Source organism: Amphiura filiformis, chromosome 14 (assembly GCF_039555335.1).
Source record: "Amphiura filiformis chromosome 14, Afil_fr2py, whole genome shotgun sequence".
Lineage (NCBI taxonomy): Eukaryota > Metazoa > Echinodermata > Ophiuroidea > Amphilepidida > Amphiuridae > Amphiura > Amphiura filiformis.
Window position 1 is genome coordinate 54,838,854 of NC_092641.1, and position 23,278 is coordinate 54,862,131.

General features: G+C 37.3%; 1 protein-coding gene across 1 annotated transcript in view; it reads left to right on the forward strand.

Moving 5' to 3' along the window:
- LOC140170318 (organic cation transporter protein-like) overlaps positions 1-19,598 on the forward strand; it is a 31,202-nt gene extending 11,604 nt beyond the window's left edge. Inside the window, exons 2-10 of the mRNA XM_072193684.1 lie at positions 4,495-4,850; positions 5,405-5,635; positions 6,949-7,145; positions 7,653-8,018; positions 8,457-8,591; positions 10,103-10,191; positions 11,604-11,724; positions 16,748-16,820; positions 17,886-19,598. Of these exons, the coding sequence (XP_072049785.1) occupies positions 4,500-4,850; positions 5,405-5,635; positions 6,949-7,145; positions 7,653-8,018; positions 8,457-8,591; positions 10,103-10,191; positions 11,604-11,724; positions 16,748-16,820; positions 17,886-18,068 (1,746 nt within the window). The 5' untranslated portion in view covers positions 4,495-4,499 and the 3' untranslated portion in view covers positions 18,069-19,598. The remainder of the gene's footprint in view (positions 1-4,494; positions 4,851-5,404; positions 5,636-6,948; positions 7,146-7,652; positions 8,019-8,456; positions 8,592-10,102; positions 10,192-11,603; positions 11,725-16,747; positions 16,821-17,885) is intronic.
- Positions 19,599-23,278: the final 3,680 nt, after the last annotated feature.

A 23,278-nucleotide genomic window follows, 5' to 3' on the forward strand; every position in this document is an offset into this window, starting at 1 on the left:
CTGTATGCAGTGGTCATTTGGTTTCGTCCTAGAGCGCATTGAAATCGTCGCACCTGTTGCCTGGAGAGTACTTTCACAAAATAATATAATTAGTCTTTAATTGTTCAATACTTTTCGTGCTTTGATCAAAGAAATTTGTCCTTCATGTGTTATGCACTTATCAAATGCAACACCGGCCCCTGGGACCCGGGGATGGCCGGGTCGTGGGCCGTGGATTTTGGGTTTAAAAGTTCAAGTCCCGGGTAAACACCTGGCCAGTCCCGGACCCAACCGGGCAAAACTCTCAGCCACTCCCCGGCCCCCCGGGGCGAATATCTGATGCAAACCGATGCAAACCAAGGGTATTCCCCGGCCCAAGTTCCCGGCCCTGAGCATCATAGGCCTGGATCTTAATATGGTTTTAATATTATTGCGGCAATCTTGTCATGCGGGCTCAAATTTCGACTGCCGAGCTCTGGACATGCTGGGTGGATTCAAAGGCTTCAAAATATAGGTCTACATGTGTGTACCATTGCAAATACGTCAGTTACTCACCATGTTGCGGAACATCTAAAAACGATAAACGAAATTAGGTTACCTAGATTCTCGTCAATAGCGCAGAGCAGCATAATTATTTCCTCTCCTTCCTATAATATAGGTTTAGGCCTATATACTTGCTCAACTGTTTGAGTATCAACGCATGGGCTTCAACGTGCACAATTTACGGTACCTATAGGCATGGAATCTAAAAAATTGATAGGCCTACCCCTTTTGGTTTGGAATAGCTCAAAGTACATCTGATGTCTACGTTTGGAAATCGCAATGTCTCTAGTAACGCTCCAACATGAAAATGTAATATAGTTTTAAAAATCTGTATATTAACACAAGATATTGAATTCAATTTTTATATCATGTATGTAGCCATGTAGCAGTCGATCGCAGATGTCATAGATTCTTTTATTATCACGGTCAGTTTTGTTTTTGAGTGTAGGCCTATTTAAAACTTTACTCTCAGCAGGTGGTTAAAAACTTATTTTTAAAAAACCAATACATTTGGCATAAATAAGCCTACAGCAGGCTCTCGTTTGCACATGCATATCCAAAAGCCAGTGTGGTCTGGTTATTCATGCTAGCTTTAGAGTCCCGCTAAATAACAGATACATGGCATACTGCAAAAGTTTGAAAAAAAAACAGCCAAGATTTTGTTTTTGGAATGGATTATGAACAGTAACATTAATTTGGCGACTCAGTGGATTATTAGTATATCCACGGCTCAAGTACGGCCACGTGAAAGGATTCCCCGGCCCATAAATGCGGGCATCCTTACTATCAAACCATGACCATGTTCACGGCCCATTTTAATGGTTGGAAAACCCCGGGTAAATTACGACATAATCCCGGCCCTCGCCTGGGTAAAGTCCCGGCCCAATTTCCCGGGGTTTTGGCCGATGTCAATTCTTATACCAGTCCTGGCCAACACCCGGCTCCCCAGGACACTTTTTTTGAATCAAATCCCGGGTCACATGATGTCAAGTCCCGGACCATCCCCGGGTCCCCAGGGGCCGGGGTTGCATTTGATATGTGCATTACAATAATGCATTGTAGGCTTTCATTTTTAAATGAGATTAAAATGGACTGTGGGGCAAAGTTTTTATATAAACATGATATATACAACAAGAGCATTCAAGATAACCTTGCTGTCAAAATCCTAAAGTTTTGCATTGTTTTATCATAGGAGCGTGTTCAAACAAATTTGCCCAAGGTCCCATCCAGTCATTGAGTGGCACGTTTATGATATGATATGATATGATATGATATGACATGATATGATATAATATCATATAGAAATAAAAAAGAGTAAAGAAAAGAAATATTTGTTTCTTTTTTTTTCTGTATTTTGTGCGTGTCGATTTACATAACACGTTAGGTAGAATAACCTATATTTGTATTTGCAGCATTTACAAACTGGCATGGTAAAAGCTGTTGGCAAACTTTTACATAAATTGTGTATGATTAATTTTACATCGTGTTTTTTACATAACGTATGAATTTTTCTGTGTGTGTACATGCTTTATGTTAAAGACAAAATTATACAACCTGAATATGATTTTTTTTGCCTAATAACGTTGTTTTAAAAGTGTTGTTCAATTAACACTTGTCATTAGTGTATTAAAACTTTAATATCAAAATAATTATTAAGAACTTCTATATTAAGGGTAGACGAGGTATTGTTGGTCGAAGCAACCAAAAAAATTGATTTTCATTATCTAGATCAATTATATTATTGAAAATTAACACCTTGATGTTTTGCAAAAGTTCATTCTACAAATCGTATATTTTGCAAACTTGCTTACTTTATTGATGTTAATGAGTTATGTAAGTTTTACAAAAGTGTTGTTGTTTCAGCCCTCTTTACAACGTAACTCAAGAACCGCAGCACCTATAAAAGTATATCTGTGATATTTTAATTCTTCTACACGCTCGCTATGAATTGAGCAGTGCAGTTTTTGCCAAAGCGCACTACCATTCGTAAGATGCTGTGAACTACCAAATCACAACGGTTTAAAATAATTAATAACCTTAAGCAAATTCTATTAAGCTTTGCCCATCTTAAGGGAACTGGAATGAGCGTGCTGAGCGTTTCGAAAGCATTTTATGTGGTACATGAGAGCACATCAGACCTATCGAATTGCATTCTGAATACCAAGAATGTCTTTCTGATATCAAATAATTTTCATTTTATGAAATTCACGATATAATACACATTTTATGACAAATTATTAAAATTTGATATTTTTCACATTTTTGAGATATAACAGTCCTCGAAGTAAATTTTATAAATTTAATGATATAGTCTTAAAGTGTATGTAGCTGGGAGGAAAAGCCGACGATCAATTGAAAAATTTTTCCTTTCATATTGAAGATATGGATTTTTTTCCAAAAAAGACCTAATTTTTTTTGGCGTTTTGGTAAAAAATCCATATCTTCAATACAAAATGTCAAAATTTTCAATTGATCGTCGGCTTTTCATCCCACCTACATACACTTTGGGTAGAAATCATCAGATTTATAAAGTTTACTTCGAGTATTGTTAAATATCAAAAATATCAATTTTTAATGATTTACCATAAAAATTAAAATGTGTATTACATTGCGAATTTCAAAAATTCAAAATTATTTGATATCAGAAGGCCATTCTTCGTATTCAGAATGCAATTCGATATGTCTGATGCATGTGCTCTAATGTCCCACAATAAATACTGTCCAAACGTTCATACCTCTTCCCTTAAAAGTCTCACTTAAGGTAGCGCTATCGGATATAGATTTTATTTTCTAATTTAAATATGTGCTCTCTTGATTACAAAACTGAAAAAAATTTTAATCGGACAATTGTGTCAAAATGGCACAATTGTGATTTTACCCTTTCGTTGTTAACTGGACATATCTCGAGATTAAAACAAGCAAATTGAACAGAACAAACGGCATATGGGAGCTAAGACTGCACTCGTGACGTTGATGTAATCATCATGTCACAACGGTATTTTCTAATTGCAAAAGAGGGCGATTTTTACTTGCACAATGTTTTTTTAAACAGGCTGTATCTCAAAATCAATATTTCCGAGTTCCGACTGATTTTGCTTGATCGCATCACATAATTATGTCACCATTACATGGAGTGCCACCTGTATTACACTTGTGTTATTGTTTTACTTGTACAGTACATTTCATTCTATTTCTTCATTACAATCTTATAATTATTTCTTGTCGCGTTATGGTGGTAACGAATTTTTTCTTCATCTAACCTATCATTATTATACTAGCAGTCACCCGTCTTTCGCGGTCACTGTCTTTTGCGGTATTGATATTTTATATAATTTTGTTTTATAATGTTCTATTTAATGTGATTACTGAGGTGAGAGGATATTGTCATTTAGAATTTATTACAATTGAGAAGGTCAGGTGCAATTTCAATGTTTGAGTTAATGTTTTTACCTTGGGGTGCACCCCATTTTGAAGTTGTGTAATTTCACCCGATGCAGCGCAATTTGAAGTGCAGTCTCAGAACAATCAAAATATATTTACAATTTTGTAGGACGCTTACGCTCAACATGGGCCTAAATATTTTGCACAGCACAGTCCCTTACTTGAATAAATGTAGGCTTTCAAGACATCCAATTGCTTAGCCTTGCCATACTTGCACCTGCATTGCTGAAAAGTCACCCAATTTTTTTCTTAACCATCTGTTCCTATGGGACAGGAAATTGTATGGCAATGTTATTTTAGGCTGAAAGGCCTTTTCAGTGCTTTTTGAAATAATTAACTGAATTTGACCCCCTTAACGTAAACAAAAACAACATTTGACGTTTTATTGGGGCGCGCACGACCTTGTTCTTCGCATCGCAAAAGTATGTTATCCGAAATAATATAAAGCGTAAAGTTTTTAGCCTTACCAATTCGCCAGTTACAGTAATTTATTATAGATACGTTTTGCTTGGTTCCCTCCTGTTTTTATAGAAAAGATGGACCTCGGGAAAGACCTTGACAATGCCTTGAGATACCTTGGAGTTCGTGGTCGGTATAACTGGATCGTTCTTTCTCATCTGCTCATTTTTACAAGCGGGTTTCCTGCAGCGATGACAATGATCTTGGTGTTTATTACTTCTGACCCAGAGTCCTACTACTGCACCCCACCCGATGGATTCTCCAGGAATGACACAATCCCTACCAGCGATGCTAATAATACCAACGACTTCGGCAAAGGTTGTCATATGTACGAAGTGCATGACGGGATACTTACTCAGAATGTGACAAATTGCAAGAATGGATATGAATATGTATACACTTATGGGCAAACAAGCATCGTATCAGAAGTAAGGATAGCTTTGACATTATTCTAATTAATTGAATACCTTTGACTCATATTCCTTTACACTCTTAAAACAGCGTGGTCAAATTGACCTCATAAAAAGTTCACTATGCGCGTCAGCTTCCCCCTAAATTGTGGTCAAATCTTAGCTACAAAAAAGTCAAACTATGACCACGATGTAAGGTGCATAGTGAACTACTATAAGAGTGTAATATTAATTTACATTCCGATAGAAACGTTTGCACAAGTTGTGTCAAATTTTACACAAATTCGATGAACGTAATTATACATGTACAACCTCATATCAATTGTTTTAAATGTTACCTAATTGCCAGCTTATTTTAAACATTATTGCCGGATTTAAGAATGACAGCGCAGTTCGGGACAGAGGGCCATTAAACTTTTTGGGCGCCCTGGCAAACAAAATCAAGCAACTTACACAACTTACGACGCCATGATTAACAGCCGGGTCGTTCACTCTATTTTGGAGTCTGGATGTTGCCCAAGTATATGTTATTTTTGGACATAATTTATTTTCTGTACTTTTTTTAATTTCAGTTTGATCTTGTGTGCGACCAACGACTTTTAAAAGACACCGCTACAACTGTTTTAATGACAGGCTTACTTATAGGTGCCTACCCAATGGGTCACCTATGCGACAGATTTGGAAGAAAACTCATGGCATTCTTGTCAATTCTCCTTTATGGTGCATCGGGAATCGGTCTTGCATTTGCACATAATTATTACATGTTTGTAGTAATGTGGTTTCTGATGGGTGTATTTCGACAGGTATGTTAGGGATGAAATCAAAACTCGATCGGCTGTTGACCTCCAGTTCCGTTCAGTTTCTATTGTTTAGAACAATTGAAACCGGACGCAATCGGCGGTTAATCGCCGGTCGAGATTTGATTTCATCCCTAATTTCAAACATGTTGTGGCTTTAAGTTGCGATATTTTGTAGGGGGTGGACATAGCACACAGTTTCTAGCTTTTTGTATCATTATCTGGTGGTTGTTCTTGGTATTGTTGGTGTCGATATACAGGAAGCCAAAGAATTAAGGTACCAGTTATGTTCACCCATGTATATCCTATATAAAGACAAATATTGTCAACATTAAAACAAGCAGTCAATACCTGAACTCCTTAGCTATGATTTAAGAATTTATTTGTTGAAATTGGTTGAGAATTAAAGAAACGGTGATCTAAAGACCCAATGAAGAAACGAATTAAAAAGTTTCACTTTTGTGTTCTAATCAACGAAAGCACGGCGCTAGTTTTAACGTGCTAATCAATGGAAGCGCAGCGTTAGTTCTCTTGTCCACTAACGCTTTGTGTACAAATCAATAGGGCATTTAATTCAGCAAACTGCAACTTTTAAACTGGTATCTTCCTTGGGTTTGGGGATCGCCGTGTCTTTATTTCTTGAACAATTTCAACAAATAAGATCTTAATTCGAGCTAAAGATGCAGCTATTGGCTGCTGGTTCAAATTATGGCATATCTGTCTTTGTTTAGGGTATACAAGGGGTGAACATAACTGGTACCTTAATTTTTTTGGTGAAACAGGTAAAACAGATTTGCAATTTAAACATAATTGACCATTGCTCATTATAATGACGCTAGTATATGGACAATATAAGCGTTCTCTTTTATTTAATGACATAAAATTTGTTTTTAAAGGGACGTGTTAGCTTTCGTTTTTGAATGTTTTTGATTGGATGTGGATGAAGGAAACACTTGAGGTTTTGAGAATTAAAAAAAAAACCAATCACAGAGGCCTATTTTGCAGCTAATAGATCACAAAGCTCTATGATACTATGCACTCAACAGTGTAGGGTAATGAAAGACTGTGTTGAGACAATTCACTTTGTGAGCTTTGACGAAATTGTGTGCTCAGGTGTATCAAGGTGGAAACTGTGCATAGATGGTTTATAAGAGAATCGTTTTTGTAGCCAAACCTTTCCATTATGTGGCGTTAATGATGGTGGTACGTGGTATCGTTGATGGCGGTAGTAGTAGTGTTGCTGGTGCTGGTGCTTGTACAAGTGCTTGCTGCGAGGTCATGCTTCAATTAATCTTTATGTGAAAATCTATTTCTTTAAGGGTACGATGATCGCCGGCTTTGTTTTACTGATAGAGATGCTTCCTCCAGAAAGGCGAGCTCTTGGTGGGTTAGCAGGTAACATGGCATGGGGGTTTGCAGTTGTGACACTCGCACTTTTGGCTTTCCTAATACGTAACTGGCGACATCTGCAATTGGTGCTATCTCTGGGTATTTTGGTTGCATTACCCTTCTGGCGGTAAGTAGCATTAAATCACACCCCGACACACACACCCACCACCTCCACCACCACCCACCAACCCCCATCCCCAACACCGACACACACAAACGAACAAACGTCTCACAATAAATTCACAAATCACATAATAGCATGTATAGCGTAAACATGAGCAATGTATCAATACAATAGACCAATATTGGTTTGTCAGCAACGACAGCAACAGCAGCTTCAGCAACATCATTTTATCTTGCTCTAAAGTCGAAGCTGCTTGAAGTTTTTCAAACAGAGACCTCATCTTTACTATTGTATTGAACACCCATAAAGATCCAACATATTTTCGTCATATTTCAGACTGTGACAACTAAGAACCACAGAAACACAAAAAATAGAGCAAGTTTTAAAGAATCTCAATTGAAGTTACTTAAAATGTGCCTAGCTCTTTCTGTAATATTGACGAAAAGTATACTTTATAAATTCATAAAGTTGGTAAAATCAAACATTTTAAAAATGTTCCTTTTGTTTCAGTATTGTCAACGAATCAGTAAGATGGCTTCAATCGCAGAGGAGATATGACGACGCCGAGCGCATATTGCAACAAATAGCGAAATTCAACCGCGTTGCTGCACCAAGCAAGTTTCTGCAAGCATCAGAAAAAGAAGCGTTAGTCCAGCAGACCAGCACACAAGCACCAGTCCAGCAGACCAACATCATCGGTGCTACAGGGACTGATAAAGCGCTGGGTACGAATGAAGATTTGGGCCACAAGCCAACGGTGGAATATTCAAAACTAAACGAGGACAACAATGGCCCAAAACGGACACGTTTGACAGTATTGGATCTATTTAAGACACCAAATTTGGCAAAAAACACGCTGATTCTTACGTTAGACTGGTAAATGATAACACGTGATTTTAAAAATAGTATCCTTCTTTTATATACGCTTCTTTCTTTGCCTATTGAAACTCCATCAAAATGATTGCTATGTCCGTCAGATTGTCTTATATACTAGTTTTGGATTTGGATGGGTTTGGAACTTTATATTCCTACATTAGCATGATTAGTGGAACCAATGTTTCTTTGGCATCCTTTGGCACACTCCAATCAACATAAGAACATAGTACGTACACAAAATTGCACTCGTCTGTGGGGTTATTGCGTTTAGATCGAGACCCTCGTGAAATGCACTTGTGCGAGCGTAATTATCTTTCATACACTTAAAGAGCAGCAAATGTTAATGCTATTTATGTTATTGAGGTATCATTGCACTTCGGTGATACCAAACCCTCTATTTTTTTTAATTCCTAACATCAATTTCTCCGTCACTTTCAGGTTGGCTGCTTCCATAACCTACTATGGCCTTTCATTGAACGCAACAAACTTGGCAGGGAATATGTATTTGAATTTCTTTTTGCTGAGTTTGGTCGAAATACCTGCATACATAATGGCGTACTTTACAATGGAATAGTAAGTGTTAACTGTCGTAAAGCATCACAGAATATTAGAATCTTAGAAGGCTGATTAAACCAGACATGACTTTTGACAGTATTTCCATATTGAAGTATGTGGGGCGCTGGTGCATGTGGGGATTTATAGTGGGAATTACAAATGTATTAACCGTTTGGTGGGCTCCATGGGGTAAACATAGTGCAGTTATGTCCACGGGAAATTCACCGTGACCTTTCCAGCCATAAACCTGCTTAGTGAAGATTAAACCGATATATGCAGTACTAAACCATTATATTAATCTATTGTCCAATGCAAATTTATTACCACGTGATAATATTAATTCAATGAGCGATCTAATTGACCGCTACGGTCGACTAATCCAAACGATAATGACGCTATTAACATGTACGAGCGGAGCTCCACTGACCGAGTTGTGGGGTATTTTTTACTGTTTTTTCTGTCATTTACTCATCAAGGCGGTCCCCCGTTATTATAAGGACTATGCTAATTATTTAAAGATTGACATGTAGAGAATAAACCATACATACTTGATTGACAGAAAGTACTAAATGTGTACCTATTACGGTTTCGTTACACCAATCTTCCAAATACGACCAGGCCAGGCTGCCCGGTGAATCAAAATGTGCATTGGAATAACACGGGAGTTTGGATAGATGGTAGGATTTCTTTCTCATAAAAATGTATGGTCCTCCGTTATTAAAGCTTGTACCGGGTTGAAAATTTAGATATTTTGAAAAGAATAAGTAATTGAAACATAGAGCAAGTACTAAAATCATAGCTTTTTTGATATATGACGCTAACTAGTGCATCTCATATATCAAGAGCACAGCGCTACCAGTAGGGTTCAATTGCCTGTTGTGAGTGCCCCTGTGTTGTGTGCATACATGTAGTTTAAAATAACTGCATGATGAGGCGTGAACAATTATCTCCCAAAGCCCAGGGGATAAAAATGGCGTGCCTAAATGTTATAGCTCGGAAATTACAAGCCTCGTTTTCTCGAGTCCCGGGATATTGACAAGTACTTGAATGGTGCATTATGGGACAAGCCACACCGATATTATCAGTAGGGTATACATATACCGCTTTTTTTAGAGAGACTGTTCATGTAAACTATTTTAAGTTTTCCAGCTTCAAAAAGAGTCTTATTGGGACAATGTTCTCGCGTAGCGCGCAAAAATTTGGTATTTTACACTCATTTCGGTCCATGAACGGGATGAATTTGGGTGGGAAACTGGCTCCTTGCTGCTTTCCTTCCCGATTTTCCTTTTTATTTTTTGTTAGTCTGGCACCTTTTTTGTCAGGTGGCACTCTGTCCCCCTACCCATTTTTTATGTTTTTACTCAGATGGTGAGGCAAAAAAAACCCCACCCAAAAACACCCTCTTGGAATCTAATGGTGCGTCCCTAAATAACACATGAAGGGCCTGAAATTACACATTATATCGGTTCCAGCGCAATAATTAAGCAATACTGTTTAATATCTGCATTGCATATTGATTTAAATTGCAGTTTTGGTGGTCGTAAACTTACAACTGCTCTGTCACTTCTCGTCGCTGGTATTGCATGTTTCTTCACAGCTTGGATACCAGAGACTACAGGTAAATATTATTTTGTATGATAATGGTTTTAATAGTTAAATTATCTGGTGACACTGGTTGTCAGAGTCCCAACTATTGTGAATTCATGCATGTAAAATCTACATGGAAATGATGGAAATAGATTAATAATTATAATAATAAAGAGTATCTTGTTCAAAGAAAAAATAGACTCATTAATGCGCGGCGAGCACTAAGATGTTGTTGAGCCTGCGGGGCTCGTGCATTAGACGCCGCATTAACATCCAATGCCAGTGTATTTATTGAGTCCCCATTTCTTAAACAATAAGCATGATAAGAGACACAAAGTCTTTTAAACCAGTGGCGTAACTAGGGTCGGTAGCGCTCGGGCCAAGAAACAAAATTGGCGCCTCTACCCCTCCCCCCGCGGAGAATATCTTAGACGCGGATAGTAGCGTAGCTAAGGGTTGTAACGCCCATGGTTAAGGATATATAATGCCTCCCCCATTCTTGAAACAATTGCGCACGGACCGCGCGAAATTTTGGACAAATAAGGCCTATCATTAATTAATTTTGGTTACTAGAAGTTGAATATCGGTCTAAAAATGTTCTCTCAATTAATATTGTGCTGAAATGCGAAAATATTGACTTTCGTCGCTTGGAGGGGCGCAGAATCGATGCTGAAATGGTCAATTTGTCGCCCACCCCCCTAAGGGTGGTGACCAGGGGCACGTTGCCTCCTCTGTCCCCTAGTTACGCCACTGGTCATAACCTACTGAAAGCATCATTTTTGAAAAAAAATGTGACTATTTTTGATCAAAGAAATTAATTTTGGAAATAAGACTACTTTGGCTTCGAGTGTAGACGATTCTTCTATTCCCAGATATTTTAATTTTTAAAATCAGTGAATTGTATGTCAAGTTATGCGAAGCAATGTTTTGAAACTTTATGGGGGACTTTATAAGCCTGAATATATGCCAAAATTGACTTTGAATATTAGATCGTACACTATCTAAATAAATGGCCATGAAATTAAGAACGCTTAAACAAAAGGAGTTGAAGATAAGGGGCTGTGCAATAATTATGAGCCCCCGGGGGGTAAAGTTTCCGAACGGCTCGCCACAAATCGCTTGCCACCCCCCTCGGCCCGCCAAAAATTATTTGCCCCCCCTTGTGCATGCAAAATTTTGGGGATCCCAATTTTCAAATCTTAAATGGTCTAGATACATGGTTGCCACCGCAGCGATCGGGAAAATTTGCATATTTAATCGTTTCCGTACTGTTTTCCTAAGCCTTTTAGAGCGTTTTGTTTAAAAGGCGCCCCATGAATGTGTCCCAAAAATCGCGGGCCCCCCCCCCCCCCCTCTCGGAATGCTTGTTCCACCCTCCCCAGGGCTCATAATTATTGCGCAGCCCCTAATATGATGCATTGTTTTGTGTCTTATGTATTTCAGCTAATGGTACTGATTTGACAACGGCAATAGCAGCATTTGCAATGATCGGCAAGTTTGCTATTTCTTACACATGGGGAGGTATCGGTGTCTACACGCCTGAAGTGTTCCCTACTGGTGTACGGTAAGTAAAAGTATTACATGATTTCACTATTACCAATCAAATACAAATACACAGAGGCTAAGTTTGGTTAAGTGTATGCTTGATTCAAAATACAGCAGACAATCTTAAAACAATAGGTTCGGTCAGAATGTAATGAAAGTTGCCCCTTGACCTTTGTCTTTCTGGCCACGTAGGTACAAATGTTATCATATGCGTGATTACGTATCATCATTAGCATAAACCCAATGTACTAGGGACACTGTCAAATCCAACGCACTGAAGAGTCTATTGTTCTATTGTGTCCGATTTGAGCGCTGATATATTGGAAAATGTTGCCAATCAATATTAAGGGATCTAGAATGAGCGTTTATGGCGTTTCGACAGTATTTTTTGTGGGACATGAGAGCACCACAGACGTATCGAATCGCATTCTGAATACAAAGCATATCTTTTCTGATATCAAATAATTTTCATTTTTGAAATTCACGATATAATACAAATTTTATGACAAATTATTAAAATTTGATATTTTTCAAATTTTTGATATATAACAGTCCTCGAAATAAATTTTATAAATCTAATGATATATTCTTAAAGTGTATGTAGCTGGGAGGAAAAGCCGACGATCAATTGAAAATTTTGACCTTTTATATTGAAGATATAGATTTTTTCCCCAAAAAGACCTATATTGTTTTGGTGTTTTGGGGAAAAAAAATCCATATCTTCAATACGAAAGGTCAAACTTTTCAATTGATCGTCGGCTTTTCATCCCACCTACATACACTTTAAGTATAAATCATCAGATTTATAAAGTTTACTTCAAGTACTGTTAAATATCAAAAATATCACTTTTAATGATTTGTCATAAAATGTATTACATTGCGAATTTCAAAAAATCAAAATTATTTGATATCAGAAGGACATTCTTCGTATTCAGAATGTAATTCGATATGTCTGATGTGCTCTAATGTCCCACAATAAATACGTCCAAACGTTCATATCCCTTCCCTTAATGAAGTCGTGCGATCGACATCTACAACTGTTCAATTGGGCGACTTTATTGTTAGGTGCTTTTATTCATACATTGGGCGTATCGAGCTGTATCGGTTGGTCCGCAATTATATTTAATATAGTATTATAGGCCTACAAGTATGATTCGCTTTGCTTTATTGATTGATTCAGAAATAGAATTGTTTTCACCTATTGCTATGGTAGTTAATCCGATTATTACGTAACTTCGCCAGCGTATATGCTTCTCGAGTTATCAGCAAATATATCACATTTGAGGTCCAGGGTAGACTCCTATATACGCGATGCTCATGTAAAATACTATGGTAGGCCTATACATAATAAAACACGATGTGATATCACAATAACTTCAAATCCTTATATGTAGACCTATTGGCAAACAATGTAGACAACTTACTTGTGTAGATTCTTACCCAGCTAGCCATTTCACGTTTTTTTAACGTTAATAATACGTTTCAGTTTTGTTTTAAAAACGTTTCACTATTACGTTTAAAAAACGCAATTGTGTGAAGTTTTGATTACGCTTAAATAACGTTTGCATGAAACGTTTTAAAAACGTTATCATAACGTTTTTCTCACCTTCATAAACCGTTTCGTAACCGTTTTAATAACGTTTCCATAGAATCATTATGACGTTAAAACTTCTCGATCTCTTGTGTAGTACTAGACATGGCCGATAAAGAGATACATTAACTATGATTGATTAAGCTCACATCATGAGATAATGCATATCTCAAAGGCTTCCATGCTTCATGCTCTTGACAGTTCTTCTTGCCGGCAGGAATGATTCGGATCAACCAAAATATAGCTTTTAGCCGTTGTGTTAGTTTCCATGTTTCTTCTTACTGGCTGCAGTATCAAACATCTAGGCCTACCTGTTTGGATTATGCGACCGCATAGAATACTATCCATATCCATACACTCGCATTTTGTAAAGACACCGTTCAATATAATCCTATAGCAAATTACCGATGGAAGAAAACTCAACCTTTTGGAAAATATTGAAGTAATATCCCAACAGCTATCCTACAGTCATGAGAGTGTATCGTATACATAAATTATATTCCAAAACGATATACTTGGCCGATGTGTAGGTCCCATGGTGTAGGTCTGCATAGTCATTTCTCCATATACCTGCATTGGATTGGTGGCTTGTTGATTTTAAAAATGCTAAATTCATGTATTAATACTAAAATCAACATTGTCCGGCTCGGCAAAAACATGTACATGATGTATAATGACCGTTAAAATAATAACTGCCCTGGCATACCACAGGTCAAGTACGCAGTCTCATTTCCAGTACGCTAACTGTCTGCATACTATAGTAACACCTTGCACTGCGCAGTCATAGGCAGAGGTCAAAGCAACATGGTATGAGGCTGAATATTTCAAATTTATGTTCGTTTACGGCCAAAGGTTCAAAAGTTCATTTTGCATGGAGTACAATATAATGCAGTATGTTTTCCTAATAAAAGGAGCTAAAAAGAAAGTCTTTTCAAGATAGGCCTACATGTGATGTAAATATTTACGCAACATTAAAAAATAGTGGTTGAGGAAATAACTTTCAATTGTACATTTTTACAAATTACCAAAAATATCATCAGAAATTAATTTTAACATGAACCATTTCCCCGAACTTTTATAAAACATGTTTATGAAAATGTGTTCTTTGATGGAATGATGATGCTGATAATGATGCATGATGATGATGATATTGATATGAAGATGATGATGTTAAAGAAGACGACACACGATTTAATGATGACAAATTATGCTTTATACTAATTGGTTATATTAGAACGTTTTATAAACGCTATGATTGCGTTCCATCATGATTGTCTTATAGAGCCGTTGTATACGTTATTATTTCGTTATTAAAACGTTTTGGTGCAAACATTCAGCAATCAAGAATTGAACTGTTACATCATGTCACATGGCAGCGTTTTTAAAACGTTTTATAAACGTTTCACAAAACCGAAACCAAAATAAAACCAATTTAAAACGTTTTGAAAACGTTTTGTGTTTGCTGGGTATATCCGCCACACAGAGCGCACACTTGGCTATGCTGCTGAACTGTCCGTAGCGAAATGGTAGAGCAAAGCGTGTTCACTGAGTATAATCAAATGAGCGCCCAAACCAATTTGTATTGTAGGTGAACCTCTGTTCTGTGTGCATGCGACAACTCACGCACACCCTTGGGATGGACAAAAAATAGTACAAAAGGTACCTCTCGTCCGTATAGGCGCTTTTACGTGACTTTCGTTTCATCACTTATTGACAGTAGCCTGCCTATAGTATTATAGCGTTAATACGCTGGTCAGGTCAGTTACCGATTTAATGGCGGAAACCCTTTGTCTTGAACAAAAGGTACCTCTCGATGAATAGCGTGTCGGGAACTCCAATTGGCACAAAGGAACAATAAGTGTTGCATAATCTATTTCCTCTCCTTCCTATATAAACTCCTTGGTCAAATCACACAAAATAGCGGGCCTAGGACAGCTAGGACATGTGTTTAAAACGTATGTCGTATAATGGCGCATATTAAAAGTATATGGCGCATATGTCTTGTTTTGTAGTAGGAATAAACACAAGGTCATGGGTCCGCCTTTAGAAAAATATGAAACTTGCAATACAACTTGGGTGGAAATGGGATGTCTTTGAACTTTTTAAAGTCAAGGACTTGAAGGGAAGCAACATGATTCTACAAATATGACGAAATGTAAAAAAGCAGTTATTACAAATGACATTGGTCATCTCCAAAATGAAACAGGATAATGACTGATCACGTTAGGCGCATACGGCATACGCTTTGTAGAGGGAGTTGTTGAAATGCTGTTTAAATGTTAAACTACAGTCAACTACTAACATTCAGTGATCCCAGCGAAGGTGTGAAAATAAAACGTGTTTATAAAAAGTGTAGGGTAAGTCACGGATTAGAAGGTACTTTTGAAAAGAAAGACATGGCGAAATCGAGGAAATCAGCAGAGTTTTAAGTAATAATCCATTTTTACATTAATCTGTAATTATTCTCCGTTCTTAAAAGAACGGAGAGTAATTGAATACATGAATACACAACCCACCCAAGTCAATGGGAAGTGATTTTGAGAGAAAAAACATGTGTATCATTTTAATTCCTTCAGTTATATTTACCTGGTCAATATGGTAAGTTTTACGTGCAAATGAGTGGGTTAAACTGTATTAAGTATGACGATTAGCATTTCAGGGACTTCGTGGGGTTCATTTTAAATTTTGGACTTGGGTGGTTTTTTGAATCATATACAATGACAACAATGTTTGAACGAGATTACCACTACTAAGATAATACAAAATAAAGCACACAGGTATGTATAATGTTGATAAGCATTCTGCCATGTAATATAAACCACACACTTTCCTTTATTAAACCCATTTTTTTCAAAAGTCACTCTGAAGCAATGAAATGTGTTACAAGTGGACTTTTATACATACTGGATTTCAATCAATGTGTTACAAGACTCAAATCATGAACTTGGGTGGTTCTTTCATACATGCTATTTTTCACATGCTCAATAGACACAGTGGATGAATTTGAGTTATTTTTTTTTCAAACATATCACAGGCCTATGCATAGCAACACATTCCCATGCTTAAATCAATTTGGCCACAGTATGGACTTGGGTGGCTTTTGTATTCATATATTCAATTACAGATTAATGTAAAATGGATTAGTTCGTCCTTAATACTGATTTTCGCCATAACCAGCAGCAGTATGTTATGCCAGCGCGTAAGTCACGTATTTATAAATATAGTCGAAGCACACTGTTAACAAAGGCGCCAACATCTGAATTTTGATAATTTTTGGGCCTTTAACAAGAACATAATCATGCAAAAAATATTGGTTAAGAATTTTAAACAAGTTGTTTAATTTGCTCCACCGTTTAAGCTGTTGCTCAACCGTTTAAGCTGATAAAAAACGTCTTAAGAGAGGTCTTGCAGCCTTAATAATGCTCACACCTTAAATCTATTTCTTCATCAGTTCTGCAGCAAATGGGCTTTTGCAAAGCTTATCTCGAATTGGTGCAATGGCCGCACCTTTCATCGTTCATTTGGTAAGTAAGATTGACTTTGTAGGTTTCACTGGCTGTTATGAGCAGATTTGCCTGAAAATGTTATAGATTGTGTAAATGGATGAGAAAAACTTTGCCAAATGGTATTATTGCAAAATCATATTGTCTTTGTACATGGACTAGTTTTGGCATGTTGTTTAATAAACTAGCTGTAAGTAGCTAAATTCTGGTCAGAATAAGATCGATATTTAAAAGTAATGTTATAGTTTTTATTTTTCTGATGTTTTTAGAAACACTGAATTATCCAACTTCATGAAATTTTTGATCTAACCTAAGGACCCAGGCCCCAAGGAAGAACAGATGATTAATTGTGTTTTCAACTGATTGAATGTCCATGTTAATGAATAAAACAAATAGTGGTGATTGTTTGGTCAGAATAAGATCGATATTTAAAAGTAATGTTATAGTTTTTATTTTTCTGATGTTTTTAGAAACACTGAATTACCCAAATTTATGAAATTTTTGAGCTAACCTAGGGCCCCGGGCCCAAGGAAGAACATATGATTAAGTGTGTTTTCAACTGATTGAACGTCCCAGGTTAAAAGAATAAAACAAAGAATTTCAATAAATAAGGTTTTAATAAGTTTCTAGTCAGAATGTTGAAGTGTTTCTATTTGATGTTATAGGTATTTTAGATTTTCCTAAACAAAAAATTGAAGTCACAGCATGTGAAAAACACCATAAACTTCAATGTTTGTAGGTAAAAGGTCTATATACATAAATATCTGTATAAACAAACATGTATGTTATTGTGATTGAGTTCGTTACTGAACAAATGGAGGAAATTAGAAAGGGGAGTCAAAAAGTTGTTTATGTTAAAAGGGGGTCAAAAAAGTTTCAGTTTCTTTGGAGGATGGGGTCAAAAAGGTTTGACACCAACAACTTCCAAGTGCCCAGTCCCCCTCCCCGCCTCAAAGTATTTATGAACACTCCCTAATTTTGAATATTAAGTATTTTTTCTGGGAGTATGTAGTATCCGTACGAGCTCTGGGAAGCCAGTATCTCTCGTATTTATAGCATTATCGTTATTTATGTTTTTCTTTTTAGAATGACGTCAGTCCATATCTGCCACTTAACATTTTCGGTATTTTTGCAATGGTAGCAGGTGCCCTGACGTTTTTGCTACCGGAAACCAGAAACGCACCTTTACCGGAGACTCTTGAAGATGGGGAAATGATGGGCAAAATCCCGGCGCCATCCAGGGATCAGGAAGCATCTGATAAAATCTAATGATAAAACATGATACCAAATTAAGTAATATTTGGCCAAGTTCGAACACTCAGAACGCTAGTGGCTCCGCGATAAACACGCACGCACATAGCGCGCGGTACTGAAGAAAGTACACGCGCGTCTTACATTGCGAACACGCTTAGTGCGCTATATGGACGCAACAGGTAGGTTCCAGCTTGATCACGAATTACTTAATTTACAGTATTATAGTGGTATATATTAATTTTGTGGCCTTGCAGGCGTAACGCCTGACAGCCTCGTCGGCGTGTAGAATCTAGTTAATTACATACGGTGTTGGAGGTAGATAAGAGTTTGCGACGTTTTTCACCCTGATATGGCAGTGACGTTAACGCGCGTGCATCTATGGGACGTATTTAATCGCATGCGTCCGAACGCCAGCGCATTTAGCGTCCGTTAGCTACTTGAAGCTGCGCCTGAAACAATAGTAAGGTTATCTATTCAAAACCATTAAACTGCTAAAGCATTTAAGAGCGAGTTTCTAGACATATGGCTTAGTATTATAGAAAGTCTTAGGCTAAAGGCAACTTTGAGGCTACTAAGCCTAGCCGAACCCAATTCTTTGCTCAAACCGATTTGTTGTTTTTTTGGACGTAAATCATACAGGCCAGCATGCTTATATAGGCTTTTTAGCCTGGCTTAAGCATTTTGCTTGAGCCTGGTCCCATCAGGACCCAAGCGTGTCTCCACACGGAGCGACGTTTAAACAAACAAACAAACAAACCTACAATCTTGGAAATAAGTCTTGGAACGCTTTTGTGTCAAAAACGAAAAACTGGCACCCCTCATCCCCGTGCAATGGGAAAAAGCCAATGTCTTCCAATTCGCTGTCGTATACATGACGTCATATTAGTGACCCCGGGCGTTACCATAGCGACTGGATCACGCTTTTGTGAGAACCGCAATGGCGATATCAATGTATGGAATTTATATATCAAGTTTTTAAATTACCAGTCATATTTAAGACCTAAAACCTCATGATTTCAGAAGGAAAACATCTTGCAAAGGCTTACAAGGCAGTGAAACCCATAAAAGAAACGGCTAAAACTTGATTTTCAAACAGCAGAACATCCACTTGTACAGCATAGATAGCGTCGTTATGCAACCGCTTGATCCATCACTACGGAAGTAGTTGTGACCTCGGCAGGAAGTGACGTCGGACTACGATAGCGAATATGTGATATTTTTGACTGTATATCATCTGCAGAGCGTATTTTTATATTTTACATGCATCTTGAATAGCATTATATTACATTTTGACTGTGTATCGTCCGTAGAGCGTATATTTATATGTACATGCATCTTGAATAACATCACATTATATTTTAAGTAACTTAGCTCTGTGGCCGATCGGTTAAGGCTACACAGGTGAAGTGAAATACGGGTTCCAGCCCCTAAATATTCTTTTTCTTTTCTTTTTATCATTATTTTACTATATCCTTCATCATTATATTTTTGTCATTATATTATTTTTGCCAATGCCCGCCCGTTTTTTCTGTAATTCTACCTTTATTTTACGGCACTATTAAGATATTCCCATACTGATGCTCTATTTTTTTAAATACTCATTAACATTTTGAAAATAAAAGGGAAACCAGTATCATGCAGTTCAGAGTCTTATTGATAAAATGTGTGTGCAATGTAGAATAAGGGATGTTATGAATGACCACTCCCTAAATAAACCAATTTTTGTTAACAGTTTTATGATTCAAAATTATATAATATGCTCCCAAATCGTGTACAATATGAAGCTCATAATGGCAGTAAATTTGCTGTTTCACTACTTGTATGTCAAAATGAAGTGTTCAAAATCTTGCTAAAAGCATCATTTTTTTTTAATCTAAGGTAATAACATTAATTCATTTGGACGAACCATCTGAAACAGATCTAAAAACGACCATTTTATTCATTCATTGACATAGCAACATTTGAACCTCTAAACACAATACAGATATTGATAAATATGATAACCATTCAAGTATGATAGCTTAGTGATAGAAGTCCAAGGTGGCATCCAAAATGGCTGCCGTGTTGACATATTAGCCTATTTTGGATTTAAGGCTCATCAAGTAAGGTGTTACATAAGAGATAATAGCATTTTATAACCACTGCTACCCAATTTGAGGGGATTAATTTCAAATTTGACCCATTTTGGGTCAAAAGCAGCAAAGTTCATTGAACCATGTGTGTGAAAATCCTATAAAACGAGGACAATGCAAATAGTAAGGCCAAAAACAAAAAAATATCTGTCTCAAGCCGACATGTGTGTTCGATTTTTTCTTAGCGAGTCCATCTCAGCTGAAACGGCAAATTAATTTTTTGATTCCAACACCCTTTTCCCCCTTAAAATCATGAAATTCAGAGACAAATTTGGAAGAAAAGATACTTGATTCGATACTCGCATTGTTTAGGTATGGTACGCCTATTGGTAAATCAACCACAAATTTATGCTGTGTAGTTTGAACAGTCGAAAATTCAAAATGAAGTTTAAAAAAACCCCACAAAAACAAAAACGCATATCGCATTCGTTTGTGAAACTGCGATGGGCTTTGACATAAGTTTCTTTTTGTTTGGCCTAAACACACACAATGCGGCTAATGTCTGAGTGATGAATTAGTCGAAGAGCTATGTAATATGCACAAATATATAAGATGCAAGATTCTGAAAGCATAATTATGGTCAAAATTGGCCTCAGCATGAAGGCGCAGTGCGCCTGTTGCCAACGAAGAATTAGTTTCACGCCGCCTCCCTCATTGCTTTCTGGGATACCAGATCATTAAAAAATTTAAGTTTTTAATACTTTGGTATAATGTTAGTGCATGAATCACTTTCGAAGTGTTTCTGTGGAACTCTATACGGGCAATTTTATTTCTCCATCTTCGAAAAGTCTAGACATAAAAGTATTTCTCCGCTCAGTCTTTCCTATTTGGCAATAGACATGATAGAGAAAATGTACACTTTTGAGGCAAAAATAGACACAGTATGCCCGGGAGTATGCCAAATGGCGGATTTGTAAATGTCTGTGACAGATGATTGGCGTTTTGCTCGAGTAAATGGTTTTGATTCAAATTTCTCCCCCTCTTTCTGATGCTCTTTGAGTCGGATACCAAAGGGGCGACCAGTTTCACCAATGTAGGAACTTGACGCCATCACTGATCATGTAGCCTCTACAAATCACTCCATCAATTGGGAGGCCTCAAAAGTGATTGATCGTGAAGCAGACAAGACCACCAGGTGGCTGAAAGAAGCCACCTGGATCCACCGAAAAGGACAAGACACTCTAAACAAGGACGAGGGGCCTACTCACTCAACAACATCTTTGACCAACTCATCACGCCCTCTACGGTGCTTCCTGTTGCCTATAAAAGCAAGCAGTCAGATGTGATGAGTTGCCAGTCTGAAGAAGCCACTAGTGTAGTGGTGAAACGTCACTAAAACGTGAGTAAACCAACTTCGTTTTACTTGGAATTGTTCAAAATGAACAAAATTCACAGTTTTCGATTCATTTGTGCAATTAGGACCATGTGTCGGATGCATGTTCACAAGCAAGAAAGTCTGACTTTTTACAAGTATACGGACGTTCTGCGCGCATACTGATGCTTCATGTGTCGTCATTTTTTTCCAAAGATGGAACACTAATACTCGGGTTTTTTTCTCTCCCTATTTTCAAAGATATTGCTTTGGGTCCTCAACCTTTTGGCAATACAATTAAACAGTGAGTGAACAATTGCAATTATATTATAATTTTAATTTGTTTCCTGTCGATTTTGTCAACTTTAAAGCAAATAATGGACGATTACTTTGCCTAGTAGCATTATAAATAAATAAATAAATGTTGGTATTTATACAGCGCCTTTCAGATGTGAACATGTACCAAAGCGCTGTACATTTATTCCGCCGTCGTTTGAATATGTCAGCTGCCATACAATGCCTAAGGCATGCTCATACCTTTGGGCGGCGCTCAATGGACAGTATTCATAACAGCTCCCCATTTCACACATGGGTGGAGAGGAGTAATCAAGATAAAGTGCCTTACTCAAGGGCACAACACGATGGCGTCGCCGGGGCTCGAACCCGCAACCTTCCGATTATGAGACGTGGCCCGTTCCGCTCGGCCACCGTGCATTGTGGCTTTTTGTTGTTTTAAAAGCCTGTTTTAATATTCTGGTACAGGGTGTATCAAAATGATTGGTACCGACGACTTCTCATTTTTGCCGATTTTTTAAACTATTTTTTGTACCAGTTTGGGGTTAATTGTTTAAATATTTGTAATTATAGTAGTTTTATCTTCTCTAAGAATTTTAGATCATAAAGATAACACATTCTGTTCAGAAGTTACATGATTCTAAAGGAAAGTGGGTGTTTTACACTTTTCATCGTAACGCTGGATCAGTAGCGCACCATTTTCAAAGCTCTATTTCACTACAAATACCTAGTGAGAATGATATGTTGAAAACCATGGAACAGTTTAATATTTTCCTTGCCTATTTCTGCATAATATATTATATAAATATTCTGATCAATATTTATTAATTGAGAGTAATATTATTGACTTGAATAATTTAGGCGCGGTGAAAGAAGTTTGTGTATCAACACCTTCCAGGGCAGTAATTTAAATTGTAGTATTGAGATTACTAAGTAGATGGTGTGGAAGAATTGCTATAGACTGTAGACAGTGTAGGTTAGGTTAGACCTGGTAAAAGTTATTGGAATGGCTCCAAAGTACTCCACACTTCAGCGCCTGCATACATAGTAAAGAATTACTGGTTGACACGAAGCTATGGAGAGGTGCGGAGAAGATTTAGAAGACAGTTTCCAAGAGCAAGGAGTACCCCATGGAAACATGTTATAACTTGCAATGTTTCAAAATTTGATATGAGCAGTTTCAGAATGGATCCATGCCAGGTGTTATGTTTATTCAAGATAGGGCTTCACCTCACACTGCCAGAGCCGTAAGGCAGGGACTTCAGGAACTATCTTTCTATATAAAAGCATTTGTAAAGAAATTTTATGTTATAAAGACTGAGGTGAAATAATGAAGAGCATGTATGCAATAAATACTTCAAGCAGTGAACCTATTCATCTTGTGTTGTGTAAGTAAAACCATGATTACGTCGATCTTCGTTCAAATGACAATAGCTCCCAGATGCATCAACCTATCATCTTCAGATTATTAGATCAATAAGTTAACA